General features: G+C 39.1%; 1 protein-coding gene across 4 annotated transcripts in view; it reads left to right on the forward strand.

Moving 5' to 3' along the window:
- VPS13C (vacuolar protein sorting 13 homolog C (S. cerevisiae)) overlaps positions 1-12,065 on the forward strand; it is a 249,499-nt gene that overhangs the window by 45,451 nt on the left and 191,983 nt on the right. For all 4 annotated transcript variants that reach the window (XM_006831581.1, XM_006831578.1, XM_006831579.1 and 1 more), the window contains 3 exons: positions 5,296-5,355; positions 7,184-7,264; positions 8,064-8,121. In XM_006831581.1, coding sequence (XP_006831644.1) covers positions 5,296-5,355; positions 7,184-7,264; positions 8,064-8,121 — 199 coding nt within the window. The remainder of the gene's footprint in view (positions 1-5,295; positions 5,356-7,183; positions 7,265-8,063; positions 8,122-12,065) is intronic.

Below are 12,065 nucleotides of genomic sequence, written 5' to 3' on the forward strand. Positions count from 1 at the left end.
ATGATGTCCATCTCCAGGGACTGGTTCCTCCTGATAACATGTCCAAAGTATGAGAGACACAGTTTTACCATCCTGGCTTCTAAGGTGCACTCTGATTGTACTTCTTCAAATACAGACCTGTTTGTTCTTTGCAAGTATCCAAAATGTATTTGAACTCTCTTTGGGTGAAAAAGAAATACACAGTAGTACCTTACTTATTAAATCAGGATCTGTGACCAAAGAGCAAAGTGTTGATTGGTCCAGAAAATCTGATTTAGAACAGTGGTCATAAATATGCATATTTTTAAACTTTGGGCTATAGAATATCTGAAAAATACAGATCAAAGGAAAGAATAAGGAGATCAAAATGGTCCACTACAAAAAAAAGTCCACACAGCACAAAGGTTGTCAGTATTGAGGCAGTGAAGGACAAAGAAGGCACATTGTTATTTTCAGTTGCTGTCTGGTTGATTTGGACTCATGCGGACCCCATGTGGTGGTGGTGTTAATTGCCACTGAGTCAATTCCGACTCATGGTGACCCTGTGTTGTGTTCCCAAGAGTGACTGGAGGGTTTGAACTGCAGACTTTGTGGTTAGCAGGTCAGTGCTTTTTCTACAACACTGCAGCAGAACTCAGACCCCCTGTGTGCAGAATAGAAATGATCCATAGGCCTTTAAAGGCTGTGACCTTTTGGAAGCAGATTGCCAGGTCGGTTTTCACAGTATCTTTGGGTGGGTGTGAACTGCCAAAATTCTGGCAAGTAATCACTTAACTAAGGAGCTCTGGTAGTGTAGTGGTTACGAATCGGGCTGCGAACCTTAAGGTCAGCAGTTAGAAACTACCAGCTGTTCCACGGGAGAAAGAGGAGGCTTTCTGCTCCTGTAAAGATTTACAGCCTCAGAAACCCTGTGCTGGGTCGCTATGGGTCGGAACCAACTCCAGGGCACGTAACCACCACCACCCAAGAACTCAAAGAAGGATTAAAATATGCAAAATGAACTTATAAAATGGCAAAAGTATGTCCTTATTAGTAATTACTGTGAATGTAGATGGATTAAATGATCCAAATAAAAGGTAGAGAGTGGCAGAATGGGTTTAAAACAAGATCCATCTACATGCTATCTACAAGAGAAACAACTCAGACCCAAATACACAAATAGCTTGAAAGTGAGAGAATGGGGGAAAAAAATCATCCATGCAAATAGTAGCCAAAAGAGAGCTGTCATGATGATTTTAGTATCGGATAAAATGGACTTTAAGTAAAAATCTGTTGCAAAAGAAAAATGATATTATGTCATGATAAAAGGAACAATTTATTTAAATGATAATAATAATAAGTACCTATTCATCTAACATCAGAGACTCAAACTAAAGCAAACTCTGAGTTTTAATGGAGGTTTCAGTACACCATGTTTATGAATGGGCTGAACATTTAGATCACGAAATAGAGTAGCTGAATGACAATTAGAGCTAGCATACTTACAGAGAATATTCCATTTAACATCAGCGTAAGATACTCTTCTCAGTGCACACGCGTCATTCTCCAGAGCAGACCATGTATTAGACCATAGTCAAGTTTCAATATATTTACAAAGATTGAAATCATACAAAGTATATTATTTGACTGTGATGGGCTGAAATTCAAAATTAATAAAAAAAGGAAAACTGGGAAACACATAAATATACGGGCGTTAAACAACACACTATTAAGCAATCAGTGGGTCAAGGAAGAAAACAAGAGAAAAGTTGGAAAATACTTAGAGTCAAATAACAATACCAAAACTTAAGGGTTACAGTGAGGACAGTGCTTAGAGGGGAATTCATAGCAACAAATACTTACGTTAATGTGAAAACTTCTTAGATGCTATCAAATATCTTAAGGCAATGAGTTGGTGGGCTGAGGGGCTCAGGACCCTAGTATCAGGGGACACCATGGACAACTGGCATAACATAGTCCACAAAGACAATTTTCTGCATCCTACTTTTGTTAGTAGCATCTGGGATCTTAAAACTCATGAGCGGCCATCTAAAGTACAACTATTGGTCCCTCCATATGTGGAAGAGAAAAGAGTGATGAGAATTGAAGAGGCTTGGAATCCATTAGTCCAGTGGACTAAGAAACATGAGAACATCAGTCTCCATGACTCTGAGACCAGAACTAGACACTGCCCAGCTACCACTGCTAACTGCTCTGAAAGGGATCACATCATTAGACGGTTCCGAAAGAGTAGGGGAAAATGTATAACAGACCTCAGGAAAAAAAAAAAAAAAGATTGGACTTACTGGTCAGGAAGAGTCTGGAGGAACCTGAGATTATGGCTCTTGACCACCCTTCAGGTCTGGAAAGGAACTCACCCTTGTGGCCCAATTTTCAGCCAAGCAGTAGATAGGTTTATTGGGGGGGGGGGGGGACAACAGCACTACTAAGGTATGCTCACCATGGAATCGTCTTTCATTAAAAATCAAAAGGGCAACGTTTTCCTAAGGACACAGTTGAGAATGAATGGGCAGCTTGGTTGAATGGAAATAGGAACCACAGGGAGGAAGTGGTGGGCTAACTGTTGTTACATGGAGGGGATTGCAATCATTGAGATGAAACAAAGCATATGATTTGTTGGAAGTAAAACTGATGATGTAAACTTTCACTCATTTCACAATAAAAAGTTAAAAATAAATGCCTACATTAAAAAGAAGAAAGATCTAAAATCAGTAACTTAATTCTACCGCTAGAGGAACTAGAAAATGAACAAACCAAGCTGTAAACTACAGAAAGAGAGAAATTACAAAGATCAGAACACAGATAAATGAAATAGAGACTAGGAGAACAATAGCGAGTAAGAACAGTGAAACCAGAAGTGTTTTTTTTTATTTTTAAAGATCAGTAAAATTGGCTAACCTCTAGCTAGACTGATTAAAAAAGGAGATGCAAATATCTGAAATAAAAATGGAAAAGGGACATTACAACTGACTGTGCAGAAAGCAAATGGATCATAAGAATATTTTCAGTATATTTATAAGTTTAGCCGACAGTCTTGTTTGCTGCCCCCGCTCCAGCACTGCTGTCTCTTGTCACTGTAACAGCAGGGCTACCTCTTCATGGTCCATTCCTTTCCTCCATATTCTGTTTGCTGTCTAACTCTTGTCATGGCCCGACTCCTCATCTCGATCCCATCCTTCCCATGTCTTCAGAAGCCACTTTCCCTGCTCTCTTCCCTTTCCCCTGTCAGTCCCCCTCTTTCCTAAATTTTTAGCTTTTTACCCTCGCCTTTCTCTCCCACAATCTGTTGCTCAGTCCAAGGAGGCCTTCATGTAAACATTCAAACACATTTAAGTGTCTCTGTTACAACAAAATTAGAAGGCCTCTCTGTAACCTTCTCCCACAACTCCATCTGGGCCCCATCTAGCTACTGCCTTGTCTTTTTATTCCTCTTTTCAACAAAACTTTTGAGAGAATTTTCTACCATTGCTAGCTGTTGCAGACCGTGTTGACTATACAGGCCACAGGCTCTGAGGAACAAATTCTGGCCACTGGCAGTCTTGGCAAATTGTTTTTCATCTTAGTGTTCAGTTATGTTTTTTATTTAATTCCAAACATGAGCCCTTAATGTCCACAGATGTAATATTTTCCTAAAGCCCAGATTGTAAAGGTTTCAAGGTTAAGCCTTTCTCCAAAGGATTAACTGAAAATAGCTTAGCTACTTCCCGGTTCTTTGTTCTATAGACAAAAAAGCTATCCTCCCTAAATCTGTCCCAGGTGCTGGTTATTCAGCCAAGTTCCTGAAAACCTGGCTCAGGAAGCCAAAACAGCGGGACTCCTCCCAAGCCTTTTGTCCTTCCCTCTCACCTTCCCTCAGCTGAGCTCAGGGGCTATAGATATGTTAATTGAGCCTGAGAAACCAAGTTGCGGGGCTGGGATTCGAACCAGCGAAGTACGATGTAAAGTTACCTGAATGTCTGGAAAATTACTTATGTTAGCTGTACCTTGTCTTAGTCCCTCCCAGCTTGGTGTGAAGCTCCTCCCCTAAATAAAACAGAGACGCAGGCTGGCCCAGGTGCGCATTACAGGTTGGAGGGCATGCAGTACAGTTTGCAGGGCAGTGAGTTACTGCCTGCAGAGGCCACGATGCCTGTAGTCCCAAGTCTGCCCACCAGTGATGCATCCCCCCTGGTTTTGGGGTGTCTCTTTGTCTCCCTCCTTCTGTCTTTCTGTGTATTCTTTTGCTATCCCTATCGCCACCAGATACCCCCTCCTCATGAACCAAACACTCGTGAACCAAGTTCCTATGTCGAGGCCGATCCCCGACAGCTAGCATTGCTTTTCCATCTCCCTCTGACTCCTTATCCACTATACTGACTACATTGCTCCACTGAAACCATTCTAGAAAGTTCATTAGCAGTGCACTAGCTGCTAAATAAGTTTATCTTAGTGTATCTCATGGTAGCATTTGGCATTGCTTGCCATGGTGTTTTCCAGGAAAGAGTTTTGCTGTGGTTTCTGTACCCTTGCTTTTCTTCCTTTTTTACAGTAACTTTTATAATTTTTTTGAAAATATGAACCTTGTTCAATAGCTGTAGAATAGCTGACTGTTTTATTCATATCCAGTTCCTTCCATATACATTTGAAAGTTGAACAATGAGTAAGGAAGACCATAGAAGAACTGATGCATTTGAGTTATGGTGTTGGATATAAGAATATTAAAAGTACCATGGACTGCCAGGAGAACAAACAAATATGTGTTAGGAGAAGTACAGCTAGAATGCGCCTTAGAAGCCGGGATGGTAAGACTTCATCTCTCATACTTTGGATGTTATCAGGAGGGACCAGTCTCTTGAGAAGAACATCATTCTTGGTATAGTGGAAGGTCAGTGAAAAAAGAGGAAGACTCCCCAATGAGATGGACAATGACAGCAGCAATGGGCTCAAGCACAACAGTTGTGAGGTTGGCACAGGACTGGGCTATGTTTTGTTCTGTTGTACATAGGGTTGCTATGAGTCAGAACCAATCGATGGCCCATAACAACAACAACAGCAACTTCCTTCCATTGTTGAGACTGTAGTATCTCTGTGATTATTTTATGAATGAATGAGTGCATAAATTCAGGGTTAAATTGGAACTGCCTTAGTTATATTTTTACTGTTCCTTTGGTTTTATCATATTAATACTTAAAGAAATAGCTAACACTAGCTAACAGATTCCCCTTTTTCTAAGGTATTTCCTATTTTTCTAAGGAAACTTCAATTTGCAAGTATTGGAGCACTATTGTGGTAACATTTAGACCCTATTTTTACAGTTTTTCTCTTTTTTTCTTTTAGACTACCAATGAACACTGGACTCCATGCATATTAAATGAAACAGAAAAAATTATATACAAGGTATTGTATATTCTCTTACAATAAAAATTTATAAGTTTCTTAGTTACATGTTTGCATTTTCTTTAAGTAACTTTAGTGTAGCAAAACACATTATTGGAATGTAAGTTAAAAGTTTGTCACCTGTCATATGAAGAAACTAGATACAACAAATAATTCCCAAATAGTCTTTTATGGAGCATTAGGATATACTGTTAGATGGTATAGAAAAAATAGACCTTAATCAAATCAGAGTTCCCAGTTAAGCAGGTATGTTTCATTTTGTCTTAAGCAACATGAATTCACAAGGGGACTTTAAAAAGTTTGTGGAAAATGAGAATAAAAGATAATTGGATTTTTCCATGGACCTTTTGAAGTCCCATTTTGAATCTCTGAGAAGGACACATGGAGTCTTGGTATGGCACTGTAGGCTATACACTATAAGGCCAGCAGTTCACACCCACCAGCTGCTCCTTGGAAGCCCTATACAGGATCACTCTGAGTTAGAACCGACTTGATGGCACTTAACAGTAAGAATAACAACAGGAGGATATATAATCTAGTATATCGCATTCCCTTTTTGCTCACAGAGCAGCATTCTTCCCTTGCCTGAAATGGTCCTTGATATCTGGTGGAAGGATCACATCAGTCTTATTCTGCAAAACATTTACAAGCCCTGGTTAATAGTGAATGATCATTATTTGATAATTGCAAGAATTAATTGCTTAGAGAGACTTCTTTGAAACACAATGTAGCAACAACGTGACTTAGTAAATTATAGAAAGAATGTGAATGCACTGGCAATGGGCAGATCATGAACTCTGACATCAGCGTGGCAGAAGAAATAAAAAACATTGTAGGGAACAATGCCACACCATCAGAATGCTATAAAACCCCACTTGAGATCCGTGGTGTGTAGCAACTACACACTCACTTGTCTCTCTTTTCTTACATTCTATAACTATTTACAAATGAAATTATCTGACATCTCAGCCAATGAAAACACCACTAGTTGGACTAAGCAGTTGAGGGGATTTGGGATGCATCTGACCTAAGTTGCCTCTAGGATTTGTGCCTTTCTGTTGTGAAAATGGAGTCCTGTGTGGCACTGGAGGATAAGCACTGGACTGCAAGGTCGGTTTGAGTCTCAAGATTGGTGATTCAAACCCAGAAGCTGTTCCTTGGAAACCTTATACCAGGATCATTATGAGTTGGAATTGACTCGAAGGTACTTAACAGCAACAACAACAGTTGTGAAAATGAAGTGGTGTAACGGTTAAGCACTCGATTGCTAACCCAAAAGTCAGTGGTTTGAACCCACCCAGTGGCTCCTCGGGGGAAGGACCTGGTGATCTGTAATGGTAGCACCTTAGAGACCCCACGGGGCAGTTCTGCTCTGTTGTGTAGTGTCACTATTGGTCCGAGTCTACTGGAGAGCATACAACAACCACGCTGTAAACATAGGGCTAACCACTGCGAGCCAGTGATGTGATTAGGGTTGGTACTACCAGTGTGGTAGCTCAGGGTGTCACACCACCCTCCCCTGCCAGGAACCAAACCCTACCGAATGCTGGGTAATGCTTATTTGCTGTTTTCATTATAGAATAATATGTGATAGAATTGTAAATTGCTTAAATGTAATATTTCTTAGATGCATGTAAATAACTAGGAACAAAATTTTTGTGAAATCATAATAATCTGAATGCATTTACCTTCATTTTTACATTATTATTTTTATCTAAAGTAGGCTGTAGAATTTTGGGATAGCGAATATTTAGAATAATTTTTAATGCTGATTTCTAATGTCAATGTGTCAGTTAGTTACTTGACCACTTTCATTTTTCTTTCATAGCTTATACGACTTGATAGTCTTAGCGCCTACTGGAACGTAAACTGCAGCATGTCTTACCAAGGATCAAGGGAACAAATCTTGGTAATTTTGCGTTCTATACAGAAGAGCCAACTATGTACTCCTGAAATTTGTTTAACCTAGAAGATTCTTAATAAGAATAAGAAATCACTTATTTATTAACTTGTATGTAACTAAATCAGAAGTGTGAAATGATTTCTTGGAATCTCTTATATGCTCTTTTATTCAGTTATAAAATTGAAGATCTTTGTGAAATCACATACTAGATAGTGAGATGAGAATAATATTAGTAATACTATTCTACTTAATTAAAGCTGTTTTTATGGGTTTTATACTTATTTTGGTAGCCTTCTTTTTCCATGTTACAATGATTACCTTTAGAGTCTTATAAAGATGATGCTTTCAGATATGAAGAATATATTCTTCACAAATGTTTTAAACATCTGTGAAGTTATTTTTTGAATAGTGAAGGATGAATTCAAAACTAATGCATTTAGCCAATCTTAGGTTGATTTACTTAGAGAAGAAAGAACAGTTGAATTTTCTAAACTGGATTAATCTTCACACACTGTTATCTCTCAAAAAGGTATATATAGTAAGAAATAGTTGACTATAAAGTATTTCAGATACCAGCTCATATGTATTTATGTATTTATGTCCCCCCTTTTTAAAGGTAAAGGGGAATACAGTGTTATAATGTTGTTTCTAAATATTTGAAATTAAAACAAAATTACTTTTATAGATTTACTGTATAGAAATATACCTGTATGAGACTGCTAGTTACAAAGTTCTTTTTTTCCCATGTGTTTGAAAATGTGTGCATTTACTTTTTCATTCTCATATAATTAAATCTTTTGTTTAGGATCAACTAAAAAGTGAAATTCTTACAAGTACCAATAGACCTTCAAACTATCAATACAGTAAGTAATGATAAAAGTTAATTTTGTGATATACAAAGTATGGAATTAAATATACTTTTTTCTAAAGCAAATTACTTTGACAAATAGAGTGTATTTTTTTTATACCTTAAGTTGTATGTTGCATCATATGCATCAAAAATAGCTGATTATTGAGGAGTAGATAGATAGTAACATGGGTACTGTTGAAGAGTGAGAAGGAGGCAAGGGCATGGTATCTGTGTTTCAATCCCAACAGCAACCCCCCCCCCCACCTCTGTGGTATCTTCTTATCCTGTTATTCTCTGTTTTGTCTTAGGATTTAGACTTCTAAATTTTAAAAATAAATTTCTGAGATCTTGTTGTCTGGTCACGCCTGTTGTTGTTGTTGTTAGGTGCCATTGAGTCGGAACCTACTCATAGCGACCCCATGCACAGCGGAACAAAACGATGTCCGATCCTGGGCCACCCTCACTACCGCTGCCACACTTGAGTCCATCAATGATGCCACCTGGCCAATCCATTTCTTTAGGGGTCTTCCCCTTTTTCTCTGACCCTCCACCTTACCCAGCATGACATCCTTCTCCAGCAACTGTTCCCTCTGGACAATATGTCCAAAGTATGAGAGACAAAGCTTAGCCATCTTGGCCTCCAAGGAGCACTCTGGCTGCACTTCTTCCAAAACACATCTATTGGTTCTTTTGGCAGTCCATGGCACTTTCAGTATTCTCCTCCAACACCACAACTCAAAGACATCAATTCTTCTACGATCTTCCTTACTCACAGTCCAGCTTTTGCATCCATATGAGGCTATTGAAAACACCATGGCTTGGGTCAGGCGCACCTTAGTCCTCAAGCTGACATCTCTGCTCTTCAATACTTTAAAAATTTCCTGTGCAGCAGATTTGCCCAATGTAATATGTCATCTGATCTCTTGACTGCTGCTTCCGCGAGTGTTGATAGTTGATCCAAGAAGAATGAAGTCCTTGACAACTTCAATCTTTTCTCCATTGATAAGAATGTTGTTTATTGGTCCAGTGGTGAGGATTTTTGTTTTCTTGACATTGAGATGCAATCCATAACGAAGACTGTGCTCTTTGATCTTCATAAGTAAATGTTTCAAGTCCTTTTCACTTTCAGCAAGCAAGGTTGTATCATCTGTATTTTGCAGGTTGTTAATGAGTCTTCCTCCAATCCCAATGCCACGTTTTTCTTCATAGAACCCAGCTTCTTGGATTATTTGCTCAGCATACAGGTTGAATAAGTATGGTGAAAGAACACAACCTTGTCGCACACCTTTCCCAATTTTAAAACATTCAGTGTTCCCATGCTCTGTTTGAACAACTGCTTCTTGGTTTAGGTACAGATTTCTCAGAAGTACAATTAAGTGTTCTGGAATACTCATACTTCTCAGTGTTGTCCATAGCTTGTCATGATCCACACAATCGAAAGCCTTCGCATAGTCAATAAAGCATAGGTAAACATCCTTCTGATATTCTCTGCTTTCAGCCAAGATCCATCGGACGTCTGCAATGATATCTCTCGTTCCACAGCTTCTTCTGAATCCAGCTTGAACCTCTGGAAGTTCTCTGTCAATGTATGATTGTAGCCGTTTCTGTATTACCTTTAGCAAAACTTTGCTCGCTTGAGATATCAAAGAGAATGTCCAATGATTTCCGCATTCTGTTGGGTCACCTCTCTTTGGAATGGGCACAAATATTGACCTCTTCCAATCAGTCGGCCAGATAGTTGTCTTCCAGATTTCTTGGTAGAGATGAGTGAGTGCCTCTTGTGCCGCCTCACATTCTTGAAAGTTTTCAATTTTTATTCCATCAATTCCTGATGCCTTGTTCTTTGCCACTTCTTTCAGTGCACTTTGGACTTCCTCCCTGAGTATCATTGGCTCCTGTTCATATGGTACCTCTTAAATGGTTGAACATTAACTATTTCCTTTTGATACAATGACTCTGAGTATTCCTTCCATCTTTTCTTGATGCATTCTGCATCATTCAATAATTTGCCCAGAGAATCCTAGCATGTCATTATTGCAAAACAAGACAAACTAGCCACTATTATCACAAGGACCAATCCCTCGAGAAAGATATCATGTTTGGTAAAGTCAAGGGTTGGAGAAAAAGGAAGATCCCCCATGTGATGGATTAGTTCTGTGGTGGCAGCAGTGGCCTCAGGCATATCAATGGTTGTGAAGTTGGTGGGACCAGGCATCATTCGTTCTGTTGTCCCTACTCCATGGCACCTAACAACAACAACCACTCTAGAAATTTGTTTAATGCACTTTTCTACTATTTGGTAGCATAAACTTTATTTTTCAAATAGATTTGCTAACAAAACTGCCTGCTTATTTACTTATTTTTATCTCATCTGTTTTTTTCCATTTCAGTTCCAATCTAAAACAGCCTTTGGCTTGTTTTTGTTTAATATTACACCCCTCCCCCGCACCCCCACTCTATGGTCATTGTCAGCTCTCATGCCCACATTCTTCCATATTATTCTGGTTCATGATTGCTTTCTTGGTATTTTCATATAGTTAATTGCTGTAGGGTGATGGTTGACACTTTCTCTCATGTTCATTAAACAGCCCAAACCAAACTAGTTGCTTTTGAGTTGATGCTGACTCATGGTAAGCTGATGTGTGTCCGAGTAGAACTGTGCTTTGTGGGGTTTCAATGGCCATAGTATTTTAAAATTTTTATTATATATTTTTTAACTTTTTATTGTGAATTGACTGAAGGTTTACACAGAAGACCATCAGTTTTACACTCAACAACTCAACACACTTTATTTCATCTCAATGATTACAGTTCCCTTCATGCAACAACACTTATCCCACTTCCTCTTTGGGGTTCTTATTTCTTTTTCCACCCCCACTTTGTCCCTAGGCAGATGTTACCCTTTTGTTCTTAAATGCTCTTTTCATCCTTCCATGGTGAGTATATCTTACTAGTATTGTCATTCCCATTATATACCTGTGTGCTGCTTAGCTGACAATTGGGCTACTCTGAAGGTGAATTTCATTCCAGACCTTAAGGCTGATTGAGAACCATAGTCTTGGGTTCCTCTTTCTGACCTATTCTTTTTTTTAAAAACTATTTTGAGTTTTGTTGCACATTTTCTCTCACTCTGTTTGGGACCTTGTGATGTGGTCTCTTTAAGATCAGTTGGTACTGGTAGTCAGGTACCATCTGTTTTTTCTGGTCTCAGAATTGTGGTGACTTGTTCACATTGGACTAGTTGATTCCAGGTACCTTCAAGTTTTCATCATTGTTATTATTCTGTACATGGAAATACCTTAGATGATTGCTCATGAGGTCACCAGAGTAGGATGTAGTCTTTGTGGACTCTGGTTCTGAGTCCCCAGACTCAGCAACTCTTTGCCTTAAGATGTTTCTTAAGATGTTAATATCTAAGAAGTCTTCATCACTTTGCCCCTTTTGTGTTCCATCATGGAGTCCTGGTGTGGCACTATAGGGTAAGCACTGGACCTCAAGATTTGTTTGAACTGCAAGGGTCTGTGGTTGAAACTCAAAAGCCGCTTCCTGAAGGTCTATGAGTCAGAAAGGTTGCTATGAGTTGGAACCAGCTCAGTGGCACCTACTAACAATAATGCTCCATCACATTCATAGGTGTGTTTACAATAAAGGTAAATACTCATGTACATATATCCTCTTTCAAACCCTTACATTTGTGGGTATACTCCCATTCTTCCTTGCATGCTGGTTAAGCCTGTGTCTCTGTCCATGTATGTACACACAGAACACTGTTGTTCTAGGGTTATGTATGTAGCAGTATTTACCTCTATCCTTTTTAAGTCTCACAAACCTCCCTGTGTCTTCACCTGTCTTTGTCATTCTTCTGCCAACCTCCCTTTTCTTGCATGTTGCTCTTCCTGTCACCTGAGTTAACATGTGTCTGCCCTCTAGCCAGTAATTTGCTCTTCTTCCCCTCCC

This window comes from Chrysochloris asiatica, unplaced genomic scaffold, assembly GCF_000296735.1.
Source record: "Chrysochloris asiatica unplaced genomic scaffold, ChrAsi1.0 scaffold00004, whole genome shotgun sequence".
NCBI lineage: Eukaryota > Metazoa > Chordata > Mammalia > Afrosoricida > Chrysochloridae > Chrysochloris > Chrysochloris asiatica.